Source organism: Anomaloglossus baeobatrachus, chromosome 10, assembly GCF_048569485.1.
Source record: "Anomaloglossus baeobatrachus isolate aAnoBae1 chromosome 10, aAnoBae1.hap1, whole genome shotgun sequence".
NCBI lineage: Eukaryota > Metazoa > Chordata > Amphibia > Anura > Aromobatidae > Anomaloglossus > Anomaloglossus baeobatrachus.
The window spans coordinates 146,360,377-146,381,039 of NC_134362.1; the positions used below are offsets into that span (position 1 = coordinate 146,360,377).

The window sequence follows — 20,663 nt, forward strand, 5'->3', positions numbered from 1 at the left end:
ATATGTACCCCATCCTGAGCCAGATGGCATCAGCTGCTAGCCTCTGATTGGCCAGTGGCATGTATTGCAGTGCAGGGGAGTAATGACTCTCTGTCCTGCAATACATTTCAGCTCCTATGAAAAATTTGGTGCATTTTCAGACTATCCATTTATATTCTCTCTCTCTCTATATATATATATATATATATATTTATAGTCTGAGCGCCAGCTGAAGAAGACGTCGCTTGAAACGCGCGTCGGGGTATAGCGGTAAACGGGATCTTTGACCATTTTTAAGGTATAGTGCCCCCATACTATTGTTTCATATTAGATCCGTTTTCATCTATTTTGCATGATATAAGCTTGGGAATACTTTCTTACTAATATAAACATCTAGTTATATATGGCTATCTAATATAGTCACAGCACTAAGCACTTTGTTATATATAACTATTTATTATAATATGGTCATTGCACTAGGCACCTTATAACCTGTTTATCCACCGCTAACATTTGGGAACTTGATCCAGTCCATTCCTTATATTTATGCACATGATGTTTTTAATGGTTTAAAGATTTAATAAAATTTGTTTTATATCATGAATTTGTCACTATTCCCTTTTATTTGAATCTCTGCGGGTTCTTATTAAGGGTTTTTTGATAGTTATGAATGCATTATAGTGGCATTAGATGAAATGATTTTATCCAAATAAAGAAAAAGTCCCGGACCATTAGGTATTACCTTGCGGTACCGCACATTTGCTGGGAGTCTAGCTCCAATGCATGATATTCTCCGGCAGCGGGGTTCTCGTCCCAATAGAAGAATCAAATCCAAATTCTCCAGAAAGGAAATAGACCGCACTCGTCCACTGTGCCGAAAACCCTCTTTTATTCAAATACGTGCAGGGTAAAAGGCAGGAGAGGAACTAAGTGCAGGCTCCTCACAAGGGACGACGGCCGTTTCGGGTTTCATTATGCTTCGACGCGTAATCAAACGTCGAAGCGTAATCAAACGTCGAAGCGCAATCAAACGTGAAACGGCCGTCGTCCCTTGTGAGGAGCCTGCACCTAGTTCCTCTCCTGCCTTTTACCCTGCACATATTTGAATAAAAGAGGATTTTCGGCACAGTGGACGAGTGTGGTCTATTTCCTTTCTGGAGTATTTCGAAATAATTTTATTACTCTGTCCATTTATATTATTTATACATTACAGAGGATTATTATGTAGCACTTTTTTTTTTTTGCTCTCTCGGGTTTTTTTTCATAGTGCAAAGCTTCTGAGATGCAAATCCCACCAGGAAATAAATGCCATTAAGTAAGAATTGCATTTTTTTGAGTGTGTTCTTTGTAACAACACAGGGAAAAAATGGATAACATTTGCACCAAAATTTAAAAAAAATGCTAAAAAAAAGTGTGCAGTAAATAAAAATCAACACAATGTATCAAATCAAATGTATGCTTAATGTTATCATATGGTAAAATGAATAGCAGCCAGCTGCTCCTAGTAGCCCGGTGAGGAATCTACTAGCCAGGCAATGAATGAACGCCCCGGACTATGTGCCTTTGTTGGGCTCAGACACTCCCTCTGGCTCAGACCCCATCTGGTGACTCTGAGGATCTCAACCAAGTCAAATCTTGTCTGCTCCAAGCAAGGAGGGCACATCTCTTACGCCTGTAAATGACCTTGGTCACTTATATTTATATTACACTCCCTTGATGTTTTACAGGATGTCTCTATGGATACAGGAATAAACACAAGATAATAGCCCTACAGTCTTTAAAGCTGCATTTCATTCTACAGGGCCAGGCGGGGAGAGGAGGCGTCCATAGCAGAACACAGGGAATCAGGAGGTAAGAACAGGAGAACTCTACACAACCCCTCTCATCCCAGAATAAATCCCTTTTTCACTTATTTACCCTAAACAGAATTCATTTTCCCCTTTTTCTGTTACTTGACCCTTCCTTGCAGGTGCATTGTAAAAATAATAAAAAAATGCAATGCAAAATATAGATCATCACACATGCAATAACCCTTCTCTCCATTCCTGGTTGTAATGCTGCAGCGTATTCGGCTGGATATAGTCATGGCATGGTGTCCTATAAACAGGCTCTCCCCTCTGAGGGGGACTGAGCTACTGTGCATTACATCTGTGCATGGAGCAGGGAAGAGGCCGCTCACTCATTAGCTTCTGGGCTTTTCTTACAATTTGGATCATTTTACATGGACTGGTGCAGTTTGTAGGGTTTTCGGTAAATGGGAACGTGCATGATGCTATGTGCGGTCATCGGGTTATCAGTCACATCACCTGTCTGTGTGTGCAGATGAACAGGGCTTGGGTGGATCTGTGATTTATGGGACCTGTGGTTTATTGCAGGTAAGGCTGACAAATTGCTTCAACTTATCATGATGTGCAAATATTAGGCGGTAGAGGGTTAAATAACACATTACGTGCTGTATCCAGTGATTTTCTTATATTCTGCATGCCTAAAGCCACAATATTTACTATGTAATATAGATATAGCGTAAATGGATATGATGTAGCAACTGTGGTGATATAAGATAGACAGATAGACAGACAGACAGACAGACAGACAGACAGATAGACAGATAGATAGATAGATAGATAGATAGATAGATGGATAGATGGATAGAGGGATAGATAGATAGATAGATAGATAGATAGATAGATAGATAGATAGATAGATAGATCGATAGAGGGATAGAGGGATAGAGGGATAGATGGATAGATAGATAGAGGGATAGAGGGATAGAGGGATAGATAGATAGATAGATAGATAGATAGATAGATAGATAGATAGATGATAGAGGGATAGAGGGATAGAGGGATAGAGGGATAGATAGATAGATAGATAGATAGAAGGATAGATAGATAGATAGATAGATAGAGGGATAGAGGGATAGAGGGATAGAGGGATAGATAGATAGATAGATAGATAGATAGATAGATAGATAGATAGATAGATAGATAGATAGATAGATAGAGGGATAGAGGGATAGATAGATAGATAGATAGATAGATAGATAGATAGATAGATAGATAGATAGAGGGATAAATGGATAGATAGATAAATAGATAGATAGATAGATAGATAAATAGATAGATAATGGGATAGATAGAAGGATAGAAAAAAAGATAGATAGATAAATAGAAGATTAGATAGATAGATAATAGGATAGATAAATTATAGATGATGGGAGAGATAGCGGATTAGATAGAGAGATAAATAATAGATAGAGGGATAGATAGATAGATAGATAGATAGATAGATAGGTAGATAGACAAATAGATGATGGGATAGATAGAGGATTAGATAGATAGAGGGAGAGATAAATAATAGATAGATAGATAGACAAATAGATGATGGGATAGATAGAGGTAGGTAGAAATAAATAATAGATAGATGGATGGATAGATTGATATGTGTTGCATATTACATATTTATTACTTTAGAATATTGTGTATACACTAAATATAAGATTATTTTGGCACATCTAGTTACAATGTAACTGTGTACAAACAATCTAACAAAGTAAAGTATACTAGAAAGCTATATTCTACTACAGCAAATGTGTGTATGTTCTGCACAAATGTCATCATTATAGTAAGGTAGATGGCGCCAAATGACATACTCAGTTCTGCTCCATCGGCATTCCTACGAGTGTGAGCAGAAGCTCCGTTATGACGGGCACCATGTATGACAGCAGGTAGCATCGCATCTGGATCAGACCTTCCCAGGCGTCGTCCCGCTCTAGAGGGACAGTATAATTCTGCATAACCTAAAATCACTCCCTAAATGTAATCAGACACTATTTCAGTTGAATGACGTCTTGCCAGTTAAAGGTACAAAACACAACAAAGTTCTGAAAATCAGTGTAAGGGGGCCCTGGAGGCTAGACTATACTAGGAGATTAAGATTGTATCCCCTTCCTACAAGCAGAACATCCTGCAAGCGTTTTTTGGTAGTTTCCTGAGAACTTTAATCTTTATGTTTTTGGCTTCCAACAAATGTTTTAGTATTTTTGGGGCGTTGTTTTAACTGCCATTCCCCGGACATTATTTTCACACCATTCAACAATGCAGACACCGCTAGCAATTTTTCAAGAACCGCGGATATAATGTTCAAAAAGATGTCCCAGCTTTATTGCAGACGTTTTTGTAGCCTTCCCATTGACATCTTGAACAGTATAAGGCGTCTACATTTCTTTTAACTGCTTGGCGTTCTTGGAAACTGAAACAGATAAAAGACGCCCGAAAACTTTTTTTTTTGCATTTTTAGGCGGGTTACAAAGCAGACCCGTCTGAAAAAAATGTGCAAATACCATAAAGCTTGGCAAAGAGTATGGTCACACTGAGTTTCCTCATCAGTTTTTGGAGAAAAACTCTCTTAAGGTATGTTCACACTGAGTCTTTTTGCAGTATTTGAAGAGAAAACTGAGCAGAAACTCCATGTTTTTAAGAAGGAAATTGGAGATTGTCTGTTGAGTTTCTGCTCTAAAAACTCAGCAAAAGACTCATCAAAACTCCTGTGATACTCTAGTGATTAGACTGGCTCTCTGTAGACCAGGGGTCCACAACCTTTCTGATCTTGAGAGCCACATTCAGCTTTGAAAGAGGGTTGCGAGCCACGTTCACCTCTTAAAAAGGGTTGCGAGCCACATTTATCTCTGAAAGAGGGTTGTGAGAAACATTCATCTCTGAAAGAGGGTTGCGAGCCACATTCATCTCTGAAAGAGGGTCGTGAGTTACATTAATCTCTAAAAGAGACTTGCAAGCCACATTCATCTCTGAAGAGGCTTACGAGCCACATGCATCTCTAAAAAAGCGTTGCGAGCCACATGCATCTCTGAAAGAGGATTGCAAGCCACATACATCTCTGAAAAAGAGTTGCAAGCCACATTTGTCAGTGAAAAAGAGCCGCGAGCCGTACTCATCTCTGAAAAGAGGGTCGCGAGCCACATTCATCTCTGAAAAAGAGTCGTGAGCCAAATTCATCTCTGAAAGAGGGTCGCAAGCCATGTTTATCTCTAAAGAGGGTCGCGAGCTATGTTCATATCTGAAAGAGGGTTGCTAGCCACATTAATCACTGAAAGAGGGTTGCGAGCCACATTCATCTCTGAAAGAGGATCATGAGCCATATTCATCTCTGAAAGAGGGTCGTGAGCCACATTCATCTCTGAAAAAGAGCCACGAGCCATATTCATCTCTGAAAAAGGGTCGCGACCGACATTCATCTCTGAAAAAAAGTTGTGAGCCGCATTCATCTCTGAAAGAGGGTTGCAAGCCATGTTCATCTCTGAAAGAGGGTTTGCGAGCCACGTTCATCTCTAAAAGAGGGTCGCAAGCCACATTCATCTCTGAAAGAGGGTCGCAAGCCACACCAAACTACTGTCACCCTCACAGTAGTGACACCCAGAGCTCTCATTACAGATATAATGCCAGCCAAAGCTTTTCCCCAGAAATCACATCCACCAAGGCAGTATACCAAGATTTTGGGGCTCCTTCCTTACCCCCATTCAGATCTGCTCTTCTATGTGTTGCTCCTCAAAAAAGTCACCATCTGGAGACCTGCTCTTCACAGCTGTTTTCTAGTCCTGGTACTTATGCACCAAGCTGGAAGACGAGCCCCACATCACGGGTCCGCAAGCCACATATGGCTCACGAGCCACTGGTTGGAGACCCCGGATGTAGGCAGTCCATATACTATGTCCCCAAACAAGAGAATGGAAACCTAAAAAAAATAACACATAGTTAATGTATCAGACATGCGTTGATATAACTATATCACGTCTATGATGTTGTGAAGTAATTCTGTTCGTGTCTGACCACACCCTAGAAACATGGCTGACATAACATGAATAAAATACAAATCCATAGTAGTATAAAACACCAAACTGAGGATCTCAGGGAAGAGAAACCAAAGTAGTCCGGAGGGATTTTTTTATATTATACAAGAACATCTGTCGTCTCCGTCTTTGTCTCTAGAGACCCTGTCTCTGCTCTGTGGGACATTCTCGTAGGGAATGTAGGCCGGTATTTCAGTGAGGACTTGTTGTTGTCACCCATGACATTCATGCACTTAAATTAATTATTGACTCTTAATAAGAACATAGAGGGAATTACACAATTTTGATCCAATCACTGTGAGAACCAGCCCTCAGCCTCCCACCCAGTGCTTTCTGTTACACTCTGCTTACTCCATTACAGACTGTTGTCATGGTGATCTGCGGGATGAGGAATAGCAGTGACATGATCTGCCTGCAGGGCCCACAGGGATACAGAGAAGGGTGGTGAATCCGGAGATAAAAACACCAACCAATTAAGCAGAATGCTGGGTTAACTGGTAACTGCTTGCTGAGAAATATCTGTAGGTCTCAGATCATCATAGAAAAACCTGCATTGTACAAAAACATGGCAATTACAGGCTATTCAGCACTGTGTGCATCTCCTCTAATACAGGGAGTGATCACACACATCCGGCACTATGATCACTGGTGAGAAAAAACTAGAATTGTCATCTCATGGTATACATGGGTTAGGCCGGGTTCCCATGGTTTTGGCCGGCCTTTTCTTCTATGCCAAGACCGACAGAACAAATAAACTTGCCATACAGGACAATAAGGAAGCCTCTCTGTGAAACGAAAAGTAATCCAGCTGAGTGCTAACGGTAATTTATTAGTGCAAAACAGACAGTGCACAGAAGACGTTAACGCGTTTCTGGCTTGACGCCCTTAATCATAACCAAATGGCAGAGGCTGGTGGTAGACATTTTGACTACTTTAAGGCCTCATTCAGACATCCGTTTTTCCCTGTGGTACATTTCACATGTCCGTGTATTTTTGCAAACCATGTGCAAGTGAAAAAAAATAATCATAGAAGCCTAGTTATGGATCAACATCACCCATAAAATCACAGACAGCACACGAAAAAAGACAGCAACGTTTTGGCCAACGCAGGGCCTTTATCAAGCCATAAAAATGTGTACACCTATCTTATAGCTTGATAAAATCCCTGCCTTGGCCGAAACGTCGCTGGTTTTTATCCCCTCATCTACATTGGGATCAATATAGATTTTTCAGTTTGAGGAAGGAGTTTTGGTGCCTTAGATACTACAATACGGATTTGCTCTGCAGCGTTTGGAGGCCTGCACCAAGTTGCACAAACAGTTGAAGTGGTGCGTTGGAGACATTTGTTCTTTGATAAGAGTTGGTGCGTTGTTTTTAATATGCAAGTAAAAAATAACATCTGACTGAGGTCTGAGGAAAAAAGCACACCAATTTTTTAATTGATTTTTCACCAGTCTTTGATCCATGAATCTGTTTTTACCATTGGTGTCTTGATCCCTTTTTTTGTATGAAAAAAAAATAATTGAACTTTCTCTTAGGCTTCTGCCACACTCACGTGAAATTCACGCACGTGCCGAGAGACACGTATTTTCCCTGCGTGTTGCGTGCAGGTAAGTACGTGTCTCTGGTACGTGCGGGCCATGTGTGTTCTACGTGTGCTATCCGCGATAGCACACGTAGAACCAGTAATTATTATACTCACCTGGTCCTTCCTGATGTCCGCGCTGCTGTCCGTGGTGCTGATCCTCGGTCTCCAGCCCTCCCGTCTCCCCGCTGCTGCTGCTGCCAGGCAGTGAAGTGAATATTCAATGAGAATAATGAGCGGCAGTCGGCAGCAAGAGGCAGCAGCGGCAGAGACAGGAGGGCTGGAGAAGGTGAGTTAATGTTTTGTTTTTTTTTCACTGACATGTGTGTTTTCTCCGGCGCGTGTCACACGGGACCGCATCCACACTACACCCGTGTGGTACGGGTGCGGGCCGTGTGACACCCGTGCTGCGGGAGAAAACACTGACATGTCAGCGCTTTGAAAATCGCACACACGTACAAACGCACACGGACACACGTTCCGTGTGGTTTTACGTGTGTGTGCCTGCTACCATAGGGTAGCATTGCTGTACGTGTCTCCGTGCCACCGGTACGTGTAAAAAATGACAAACACGTGCCGGCGGCACGGATGTGTGGCGCTAGCCTCAGCAAACAGTGAAATTCGGACAGTGCACCGATCCACATGTTGCCCAATTTGATTCACTGACCAATGTACTTGCGTGGGCGATTTTGGTCAGCAAATAAGACTAAAAGTTGAATTTGTCTCCATTTTCCATTGGTCAGGAAAAAATACTGATGTGTAGACCCATAGAACATAATGTATCATTGTGAAAAACTATGCCTGAATGAGCTCAGACGTTCACTTGTGCGGAGATTTTGGAATGATTGTGGGTTTGATGCTTGTGGTCAGTGATGGGGTAAGTCATATAAATTTTAATTTTGGGCATTCTCTATTACAGATGGGCAAATAGTGACATATTCATGTTCGGATTATGCATACCGTGTACCAAGTACTATTCCAATATTCATCACGAATAATGAACCTAATGCAAGTCAATGAGGAACTTGAGTATTTTTCTCGCAGATTCCCCAGAAAAGTTCTCAGACTGCCCATTGACTTGCATTAGGTTCATTATTTGTGATGAAGACCGGAATAGTACTTGGTATACGATACGCATAATCCGAACTCGAATATTTCACTATTCGCCCATCACTATTCTCTATCCAAGCAATTTGAATGACCTATCATTTACCGCAAAAGTGGTGGGATTTGTGGTTGCCATGTCTTGGAAAACACTTTTGGACATCCTTGTTGGGTGTCTTACCAAAGAGCTTTCCTTGTAATTCAGAGCCAAAAGCCAAGATTTCTAGCTAAGATTCATCATAACTTGAAAGGGTGAACAGTAAAGTTTAAGGGGTCCTTTGCACACTACGACATCGCAAGCCGATGCTGCGATGCCGAGCGCGATAGTCCCCGTCCCCGTCGCAGCTGCGATATCATGGTGATAGCTGCCGTAGCGAACATTATCGCTACGGCAGCTTCACATGCACTTACCTGCCCTGCGACGTCGCTGTGGCCGGTGAACCGCCTCCTTCCTAAGGGAGGCGGGTCGTGCGGCGTCATAGCGACGTCACACGGCAGGCAGCCAATAGAAGTGGAGGGGCAGAGATGAGCGGGACGTAAACATCCCGCCCACCTCCTTCCTTCCACATAGCCGGCCGGGACGCAGGTAGGAGATGTTCCTCGCTCCTGCGGCTTCACACACAGTGATGTGTGCTGCCGCAGGAACGAGGAACAACATTGTAACATCGGTCTTTCCCAAATCATGGGAATGTCCGACGCTACACCGATGATATGATTACGACGCTTTTGTGCTCGTTAATCGTATCAAAAATGCTTTACACGCTACGATATCAACAGCGACGCCAGATGTGCGTCACTTTCGATTTGACCCCACCGACATCGCACCTGCGATGTCGTAGTGTGCAAAGTACCCCTAATTCTGTGATTTTGCCACCCAGGGTGTCGAATCACAATGCTCCCACTTCACCCGCATTACGGGAAATGACAAAGTCAGCCCGGCACGGGTGTATAGTCTTTCAGTTTAATTGCTCATTGTAAAATAGAGTATCACCTCACAGCACGGATTTATTATGTAGGATACGATGATCTGCCTGTGATGCAAGTGAGTAGTAACTGATCCCCTACTTCTATGAAAACATTTTCACACTTATGACAAGTGTTTCGGTGTATCATAAGGGGGACTAGAATACCACAAGGGAATCAAATACTTGCTTCATTGGCTGCAGCTGTTTGTCACTGAAGCTGTTAGTAAGGGAAGTGACTAGTGCTGGTAGAAAATATATTTCCACACCATAGGGGAAAAAAAGAGAATAGGCCCTACGTCAGGTTACTAGAATTTTGTAAAAGGGGACAAAGGCAGTAGGTACAAATGGCTGATGACCTTTTTAGGTTTCACAATAATAATACGGTAATAACAGGTCAACATGTGCAGCCGATACTTGCATTACTCTAGATTTGGGGTGTCAGCTGAAGGCCCCCTTCACATGTCCACATAAAAATGTACGTTTTGACCATCCGTGTTTATTTTCATCACCTATCCATGTGTAATTTTTTAAAAACATGCCATCCATGTTCCATCCGTGTGCCATCCATGTGTCATCTGTGTATCATCCGTGTGCCATCCATGTGTCATCCGTGTGCCATTCATGTGCCATCCGCATGCCATCCATGTGTCATCTGTGTGTCATCCGTGTGTCATCCGTGTCCTAACCGGGTGTCATCCATGTGCCATCCATGTGCTATTTGTGTTCCATTTGTGTGTCATCCATGTGTCACCCGTGTGCCATCAATGTGTCATCTGGGTCATCTGTGAGTCATCTGTGTGTCTTCCATTTGCCATGTGTGTGTCATCCATGTGCCATCCATGTGTCATCCACGTGTCATCCGTGTGCCATCCACGTGCCTTCCATGAATCATCTATGTGTCATTCATGTGCCATCTGTGTGTTATCCGTGTGCCATCCGTGTGCCATCCATGTGTCATCTATGTGCCAACCTTGTGTCATCTGTGTGCCATCCACATGCCATCCATGAATCATCTGTATGCCATCTGTGTGTCATCCGTGTGTCATCTGCGTGTCATCCACGTTTGATCTGTGTGCCATCCATGCTTTTCCAGTATATAGAAAATTAAATTACAAGCTATACTTTGAATGCTAAAAATGTACAGCACACAGATGGCACACAGTGTGCTATATGTGTTTACATTGACCCATATTGGCCATTGTCATACGCGCTGCCGAAAAAAACGGACATGTCACTGTGTGGTACACATGGACACTTGGTTCATGTGAAAACACTGACATGTGAAGATCATCATAAGTTATAATGGGTACGTCTGGTGACCGAGAAAAACAAATGATGCTAAGCATACCGGAAACACGGACATGTGACGATCACCATAGGTTATAATGAGCACGTGTGGTATATGTGAAAAAAGTGTCACATGTACGGATGTCACGCGTACCTCAAACACTGATGCAATCTATAGAGGTCTTTAATTATGGATTTTAAAGGGAAATTGGCTCATTAAACATAGTCTGTCTGATCTGTGGGAGCATGTTATAGGACAGGAGATGCTGATCAGATTGACGTAAGGTTTTGTAAGAAGATTTATCATAATTTGTAATTCATTAATTTTTATTTCTTCTCATTTTGGTCTTAGGAGTCCTGTGGGCAGTCTTATCAGTGAGTGATATCATTAATGTATGAGAGTATCACCATTTACTGGACTCGTAACCACTAGAATGGGTTCATATTAAAAGGGATTTCAAGGACAACCATATGGATGACATATCTGTAACTTACTGTTCTTTAGGTCACTGTGGGACCCAATCGGTTACTCTACATACACTCCTGCAGCCAGAGATTAGAGACTGATGTGGGTTAAGTAAGGTGATAAATTTATACTACTGTTTAGTCCAGATGTGATGCTTGGATATGAAGTATAGCCCTTAACCAGAAACAATCTACTCATATAGTATTTCAATACATCCCGTCCACATATTCATTTTTTGTAGGAAATAAGATTAAGTATCCCAAAACAGGTGCCTGAACTTTGGGTCTGGCTTGGCCAACATTCCTAGTCATGTTGTAAGCTCATTAGAAGGTCGGACATTGACTTACGGGACAGTTACCTCCAATAGGTGACACCAAAGTGTTAGTTTTCTTAAAAAAAAAAATATTCCATTGGTTACCTCCAATACCTTCCCCATATTAGCCACTATTACCCAAGACAGATCTAGCTTGTATAGGCTCCGGAATAATATATTGTAGGAGGCAACTTACAATAACATGAGAAATCTGGTCAAGAAGATAAGGCAAAGTGCAAAGCAGATAATGAACAGCAAATGATTTCTACTTATGAATGAATCAAAATCAATTTTTCCAAATAAAGCAAAAAAAGAAAGAATATACCAAGCAACATACAATTGTTTTTGGCAGTTTGTTCCTTTGGAAAAATGTTCAGGTGCATATAGGCTATGTGCCCACGCTGCGGTTTTTTGCCGCTGCGTTTTTGTGTGGTTTTGGCCACTAAAAACGCACAAAAACGCACCCGAGGCAAAAAAAGTGGCAAAAAACGCATGCGTTTTTACCACGATTTGGTGCGTTTTTGGCTGCATTTTGCTGCGTTTTTGATCTCTGCGTTTTTCTGCGTTTTTCCAATGCATTGCATGGGGGGAAAACGCAGAAAAATGCAGGAAAGAATTGACATGTCCATTTTTTTTTAAGCTCAAAAACGCAGCTGAAAAAAAAAGTTGTGTGCGGACAACAAAAATTAAAACTTATAGACTTTGCTGGGGAAACAAAGTCATGCAGTTTTGAGGCCAAAAACGCACCCGAAAAACGCGCAAAAACGCCGCAAAAAAAGCATTGTGTGCACATAGCCTTATACTGATATCGTAAGCACCTATTCGTAAGAACACTCATATCGCCTTAATCTTTCAGTGTAAACAGGTTGTGGCTCAGCTGATTAATGAGCATGAAGCTTATTCATCGGCTGTAATGATCTTTTGTGCAATGCAGTCTCCAAGGTGAGACCACATGGTGTAGATTGCTCTCTGCCCACTATGATGGCCAATTGGTCATCATGGATGGGTCATGTTGCAGTTGCATATCCACATGCACCATGTGGTCTTACCCTAAATTGGCAGTTTTTGGAAATTGATTCTAAGGATAAGTCTAGAAATTGGGGTTGTGGATATTTCTCCACGGTGTATCTTGCCATGAACTCATAACAAATCCAAGGAAAAATCTATGTGTAACATCCATGTGCAGTGGATGAGGATTTCAGGCCATACAGTCATATGAAAAAGTGTGGGCACCCCTATTAATGTTAACCTTTTTTCTTTACAACAATTTGGGTTTTTGTAACAGCTATTTCAGTTTCATATATCTAATAACTGATGGACTGAGTAATATTTCTGAATTGAAATTAGGTTTATTGTACTAACAGAAAATGTGCAATCCACATTTAAACAAAATTTGACCAGTGCAAAAGTATGGGCACCCTTATCAATTTCTTGATTTAAACACTCCTAACTACTTTTTACTGATTTACTAAAGCACTAAATTGGTTTTGTAACCTCATTGAGCTTTGAACTTCATAGGCAGGTGTATCCAATCAGGAGAAAAGGTATTTAAGGTGGCCACTTGCAAGTTGTTCTCCTATTTGAATCTCCTATGAAGAGTGGCATCATGGGCTCCTCAAAATAACTCTTAAATAATCTAAAAACAAAGATTATTCAACATAGTTGTTCAGGGGAAGGTTACAAAAAGTTGTCTCAGAGATTTAAACTGTCAGTTTCTACTGTGAGGAACATAGTAAGGAAATGGAAGAACACAGGTACAGTTCTTGTTAAGCCCAAAAGTGACAGGCCAAGAAAAATATCAGAAAGGCAGAGAAGAAGAATGGTGAGAACAGTCAAGGACAATCCACAGACCACCTCAAAAAACCTGCAGCATCATCTTGCTGCAGATGGTGTCAATGTGCATCGGTCAACAATACAGCGCACGTTGCACAAGGAGAAGCTGTATGGGAGAGTGATGCGAAAGAAGCCGTTTCTGCAAGCATGCCACAAACAGAGTCACCTGAGGTATGCAAAAGCACATTTGGACAAGCCAGTTACATTTTTACAAAGATTGAGTTGTTTGGTCATACAGAAAGGCGTTATGCATGGAGGCAAAAAATCACGGCATTCCAAGAAAAGCACTTGCTACCCACAGTAAAATTTGGTGGAGGTTCCATCATGCTTTGGGGCTGTGTGGCCAATGCCGACACCGGGATTAACTTCTTGTTAAAGTTGAGGGTCGCATGCATTCAACTCAGTATCAGCAGATTCTTGACAATAATGTGCAAGAATCAGTGACGAAGTTGAAGTTACGCAGGGGATGGATATTTCAGCAAGACAATGATCCAAAACACCGCTCCAAATCTACTCAGGCATTCATGCAGAGGAACAATTACAATGTTCTGGAATGGCCATCCCAGTCCCCAGACCTGAATATCATTGAAAATCTGTGGGATGATTTGAAGCAGGCTGTCCATGCTCGGCGACCATCAAACTTAACTGAACTGGAATTGTTTTGTAAACAGGAATGGTCAAATATACTTTCATCCAGGATCCAGGAACTCATTAAAAGCTACAGGAAGCGACTAGAGGCTGTTCTTTTTGCAAAAGGAGGATCTACAAAATATTAATGTCACTTTTATGTTGAGGTGCCCATACTTTTGCACCGGTCAAATTTTGTTTAAATGCGGATTGCACATTTTCTGTTAGTACAATAAACCTCATTTCAATCCAGAAATATTACTCAGTCCATCAGTTATTAGCTATATGAAACTGAAATAGCTGTTGCAAAAACCCAAATTGTTATAAAGAAAAAAGGTTAACATTAATAGGGGTGCCCAAACTTTTTCATATGACTGTATATTGCAAAAGTTGAAATTTCCACTATCAATCAGCAAGAATGAGAATACTGCAAATTTTAACCCTAGAACGCATACCTGGGGCCTCGCAGGCCTGCTAGGTTACTTGTTTTCTATGGTAGATTTCTCTGGTTGCACGTTCTAGGGTTAAAATGAACAGCATGCTCTCATGTCTCTGCTGATTTTTTTCCAGTACTGACGAGGTTTCATAAACCCGTCCTCATATACTTAATGTAAATGGCGTTGCATTTACATGTAGAATCTGTGCCACAAATCTAAAGTAATCCTTCCACATCTGAACACGAGCTATTGAGGATGAAGCGCATCTCATTTATTGAATACATTAAATCCCTATTTTCCTTCGTACACAATTAGTTAGCTGTCGACTGACCACTATCTCCATCCAGTCCTCAATACACAGGAATACTTGGCTCGGTCAAGTGCCCTTGTGTTTTCTATGAAAGAGCTGCTCCTAGACTGCCCTAGTGACAACTAGTGGCTTAACTAGAGTCTGATGGGCCCTGGTGCAAAATTATGACCTAGGCCCTCTTCGAATGTTAATCAGATGTATGGACCCTTGGCCATAAACTTTCTGTTTTACTAAGATGTATGGACAGTTGTAGCATTCTAAATCTAATAAGGACATATGAGTTGCACCTCCTCCCCTCAATTATGTAGTTATGTCCTCCATCCTGGACCCATCCTGGTATAAATGTTCATCCTTCTGGTATATATGTGGCCCATCCTGGTATAAATGTTCCTCAACCTGGGCCCATGCCCATCCTGGTATATATGTTCTTCATCTTGGAACCATCTTGGTATATATGTCCCCATCCTGGTGTATATGTTCCACAACCTGGTGTATATATTCCTCATCCCGGGTCCATCCTAGTATTTATGTTCCCCAACCTGGTATATATGTCCCCCATCCTGGTATATACTGTATGTCCCAACATAATTCAAAGCCCACCCCGCCCCCCTATGATACATGTTGCTGGGTGGCGATGGATTGCCATAATTCTGGCAAATCTGCTGAAATCCATCATGCTCGCCATGTCGGTGATCTTATGAAGACCATCCTGTAACTGACGTTCATAGGAAACTGTGCATTTTACTATATTGCGCAATCCTGTAGTATTGCCATATGTAGTACAAGCAATCATGTAATTGCAGGTCCAAGTCCCCTACTGGGTGTTTCTTAATAAATCAAGCACCTTGTACTCTACCCCATCTCCTCATCAAGACCAGTTTTGATGAATCAGAGGGTATGTCTTTTCAGAGGTTTTTAAATCCAACAAGGGGAAATGTCTTTAAGAGAAAGGGGGCATGGCTTTACAATAAAGGGTTTGGTGTAACATTCAACAAGATGTGGTACAACAAATGGGCCAAAATGTGGGTTAAAATTTTTGGCACATATTAAGCCAGGAATAGAGGGCATACATTTAGATGAGACATTCTAAATATTGATATCCTAACAATTTGATGAGGCTCCAACACTAGTGATGAGCGAGTACTAAAAAGCTCGGGTGCTCGAAGCTCGGGCCGAGCCTCCCAAGATACTCGTGTACTCGGCCCGAGCAACGAGCCCAATGTTATCCTATGGGAGACCCGAGTATTTTTGTGAAATGACCTCCCGGCAGCATGGAGAAACCCTAAAAATGTCACAAAAGTCTCAGAAGAGTGCTCAAATGACATGGCAACAGCATGGGGAAGACCCCTTGAAGCATTTATCACTCAAAAGTCACAGCTGTGAACAATTTTGTCCGCGTTTTACGCCATTTTTACGGACTCACCAGAAAACCTTCCAAAATGACCCCAAAATGATTTTTCATGGCGGAAATGTTAAGGGCACATACCCAATAGTGAGATAGAGCTGGTGTATGTTACTTTTTGAGATCAATACATGAAAGATTTTACGTGAAAACATTGTGTGGCACTCCGATGTCCCTGAGAAGAGACGTACATGAAGGCCTCTTGAGTCTAATGTGCCCATTTTGAGGAAGTGAGTCTTTGTAGTATTTTCCTTAGCCAGGGCAGTCCTAAATTGTGAGGTTCACCAATGCCCCTGCATACAGACGTGCATGAGGGCCTGTAAACCTGAAGTGCCCATTGGAAGGAAGTGGGTGTATTATAGTATAGCCCTTAGGCAGGGAAGCCAAACATTGGGAGGCTCCACGTTGTCCCTGGATAGAGACGTGCATGAAGGCCTGTAAACCTGAAGTGCCCATTGGAAGGAAGTGGGTGTATTATAGTATAGCCCTTAGGCAGGGAAGCCAAACATTGGGAGGCTCCACGTTGTCCCTGGATAGAGACGTGCATGAAGGCCTGTAAACCTGAAGTGCCCATTGGAAGGAAGTGGGTGTATTATAGTATAGCCCTTAGGCAGGGAAGCCAAACATTGGGAGGCTCCACGTTGTCCCTGGATAGAGACGTGCATGAAGGCCTGTAAACCTGAAGTGCCCATTGGAAGGAAGTGGGTGTATTATAGTATAGCCCTTAGGCAGGGAAGCCAAACATTGGGAGGCTCCACGTTGTCCCTGGATAGAGACGTGCATGAAGGCCTGTAAACCTGAAGTGCCCATTGGAAGGAAGTGGGTGTATTATAGTATAGCCCTTAGGCAGGGAAGCCAAACATTGGGAGGCTCCACGTTGTCCCTGGATAGAGACGTGCATGAAGGCCTGTAAACCTGAAGTGCCCATTGGAAGGAAGTGGGTGTATTATAGTATAGCCCTTAGGCAGGGAAGCCAAACATTGGGAGGCTCCACGTTGTCCCTGGATAGAGACGTGCATGAAGGCCTGTAAACCTGAAGTGCCCATTGGAAGGAAGTGGGTGTATTATAGTATAGCCCTTAGGCAGGGAAGCCAAACATTGGGAGGCTCCACGTTGTCCCTGGATAGAGACGTGCATGAAGGCCTGTAAACCTGAAGTGCCCATTGGAAGGAAGTGGGTGTATTATAGTATAGCCCTTAGGCAGGGAAGCCAAACATTGGGAGGCTCCACGTTGTCCCTGGATAGAGACGTGCATGAAGGCCTGTAAACCTGAAGTGCCCATTGGAAGGAAGTGGGTGTATTATAGTATAGCCCTTAGGCAGGGAAGCCAAACATTGGGAGGCTCCACGTTGTCCCTGGATAGAGACGTGCATGAAGGCCTGTAAACCTGAAGTGCCCATTGGAAGGAAGTGGGTGTATTATAGTATAGCCCTTAGGCAGGGAAGCCAAACATTGGGAGGCTCCACGTTGTCCCTGGATAGAGACGTGCATGAAGGCCTGTAAACCTGAAGTGCCCATTGGAAGGAAGTGGGTGTATTATAGTATAGCCCTTAGGCAGGGAAGCCAAACATTGGGAGGCTCTACGTTGTCCCTGGATAGAGACCTGTTAGGTTCTTAGTGCCTCCGTGCTTGCATTTAAAAACCGCACGTGTGTGCCTGTTGGTGGCAGCTTTCCGCTGCATTTGTGTGAGTTTTGCACAAACTTGGATATAACACACAAGTCTAGTGAATACACATCAGCACAGCATTGCAAAATGCGCAAGGGCGTTGTCAACGAACAAGGAAGTGGACGTGATGGTGGTGCAGGCAGACACCGAGGTTGTGTGCAAGCTCTAATTTCGCCACAACAAAGGGCCACATCTAGTCGCTCGCACGTCCTGTCCCAAATTCTTGGGGACCGCAGCAGTACACCCCTCTTGAACCAAGACCAGTGTCAACAGGTTGTTAGTTGGATAGCGGATAATGCTTCCAGTCAGATTGGCACCACCACAAACACTCTGTCTTCCACACGGTCAAGTGTCAGTAGCCGTGATACTGCACCGCACATTTCAGAACCTGATCCTCCTTCCTACCACCAGGCCGAGTACACGTCCACGGACATTACTGATCCCACACTTGGACACTCGGAATAGCTGTTCGTTCACGTTTCCATTCACAAATTCTGGCCTCTCGCCAGCTCCTGTTGAAGTGGGCCATGACGAGATTGTATGTACAGATGCACAAATATTTGAGCAGCCACGTTCTCACGAAGTTGGCAACGTGTCTCAACAAGGGGTGGCCGATGATGAGACACAATTGTCAGGAAGTCAGGAGGAGGAGCAGGGTGCGGAAGAGGAAGACGACGTGGTGGATGATCCAGTAACTGACCCAACCTGGCAGGAGGATATGCAGAGCGAGGACAGCAGTGCACAGGGGGAGGGAGGCGTAGCATCACAACAGGCAGTAAGAAGCAGAGTGGTGGCCCCAGGCAGACGTCAGTCAACTGTTCCCCGGAACAACACGACACAAGGTGCCTGTACAAATGTTAGGTCTTCCCGAGTCTGGCTGTAATACTATTGTATGTATTGAGGATTTCGATTGCGTTAGGGCAATGACAACCAGAGACGAGTTCTTGGTGCAAGACATTTATAATATGCAACCAGCAAATATGTACATAAACGGAACAAAAACACAGTAGAACATAAATACAGGAAATACCTTCCAGGGACTGAGCGAAAGGGAATTCCCGGTACCGCGCACCGGACTCCCCCAGGGAGACCACCAACAGCAAACCCCTATACAGGGACTGTCTGGCAATCACCCCAGAAGCCCTAAATGCGCAGCAGCCGGGACACAAAAGGGCAATAGGTAAGTCGAAAAATGTCTGTACGTGATGTGAGTCCAGAGTGGTATTAAACGGAAGGAACCGGGCAGAAGTTCCGACCAAAGACGGCAAACGGAGTCCAGGTACAGCTAGATGATACCAGATGAAGTCCAGAGTCGGTGTCGGTTGTTTTCCAAGAGGATCCGAATAACAATCAGGAACCAAAAGCAGCAGGGCAGGAGCACACAGGAAGCAGTATACTCAGGCACTGGACTAAGCTTTAGGGGCGGCTTTTAAACAGATGGACAGGAAGTAGGGCAACATAACAGAAAACTCCATGTTAACAAAGGGCAAGCTCTTTCAAAAGAAAACTGGAAAACCAGGAACTCTGACACTGGCAGTTTTTTAAGTTGGCTCCAGATGATTCTAAAAAGGCCATTTGCAACACCTGCCATGCCAGCATCAGCAGGGGTACCAAAACTAGCAGCCTGACCACCACCAGCATGATCAGGCACATGTCAGCCAAGCACCCGACTTTGTGGGAAGTACAACAGAGTCGAGGAGCAGTGCTTGCTGATGTCACTGCTACGTCTTCGCTGGTTGTGCATGCGAGCCAATCCCCTGTCCATGCTGCCTGCGAACAAGCCTCCTCCACTCCTGCACCTGCAGTTGCCTACGCAGAAAGAACACCATCATCAAGCACGTCCTTGTCCCAGCGCAACGTTCAGTTATCCATTCAGCAAACCTTTGAGCGCAGGCGCAAATACACTGCCAACACCCCACATGCCACAGTTCTAAATGCTAACATTTCGCGACTGCTTGCGCTGGAAATGTTGCCTTTTAGGCTGGTTGAGACAGAAGCATTCCGCGAACTGATGGTGGCAGCTGTCCCACGTTACTCGGTCCACAGCCGCCACTATTTCTCCCTGTGTGCCGTCCCCGCATTGCATAACTAACCACGTGTCACAAAACATCACACGTGCCCGGAACAACGCTGTTTCAGCCAAAGTCCACCTAACCACAGACACGTGGACAAGTGCATGTGGGCAAGGCCGCTACATCTCGTTGACGTCACACTGGGTTAATATTGTGCAAGCTGGGACCCAGTCTGAGCGAGGGACGGAATACGTCCTTCACACACCAAGTTTTGCAGGCCCTACCTCAGTCAGGGTTTCACACACACTCTACAGCTCCGGAATGTCATGCTCCTCAGCCTCCTCCTCCTCCTGCGCATCCTGATCCACTTTACCCTCCACACCAGTCCCAAGCTGTAAGTGTCGCTGGCGGAGGAGGGGACGGTGCGCTCTCCCACTGCTCGGGTCCGGCTGACGCAGCTCTACGGCTGCTGCTGCTCGTTGGCTCGAGCGATGGCCGGATCCCGGGGACTCGAGCGGCGCTACTCGCCCGTGAGTGAAAAGGGGTGGTTTGGGTTTTGGGGATATTGTCCGTGACGCCACCCACGGTTGTGGTGATTGTGTGGACACCACCGCTGCTCTGGACGGGGATCCCGGGAGCCTGTGACAGGGAGCAGCTTTGTTGTTATTTCTCCCCTACGTGGGTAGGGGGGTTGGTTGTCCCGGGGCCTGGTGATGGGGTAGAGATGGATGACAGGCGGGTTGCGGGGCCTGATGAAGTGCATGGTCGCAGGGGCAGCGCTGTGCCGCACGGCACGGAGGTACTCACTCA

General features: G+C 43.9%; 1 protein-coding gene across 3 annotated transcripts in view; it reads left to right on the forward strand.

The window, feature by feature from the left end:
- The first annotated feature begins 1,570 nt into the window (after positions 1 to 1,570).
- TPPP3 (tubulin polymerization promoting protein family member 3) overlaps positions 1,571 to 20,663 on the forward strand; it is a 44,663-nt gene continuing 25,570 nt past the window's right edge. The window contains exons 1-2 of one of the 3 annotated variants that reach the window (XM_075325722.1): positions 1,571 to 1,653; positions 1,781 to 1,830. Coding sequence is in view for 1 of the 3 variants with exons in the window: in XM_075325720.1 (XP_075181835.1) it covers positions 2,332 to 2,354 (23 nt within the window). In the remaining 2 variants the exon portion in view is untranslated. Of the gene's footprint in view, positions 1,831 to 2,121; positions 2,355 to 20,663 lie in introns of those variants that run through there. The other 2 variants (XM_075325721.1, XM_075325720.1) reach the window with 2 other exon arrangements.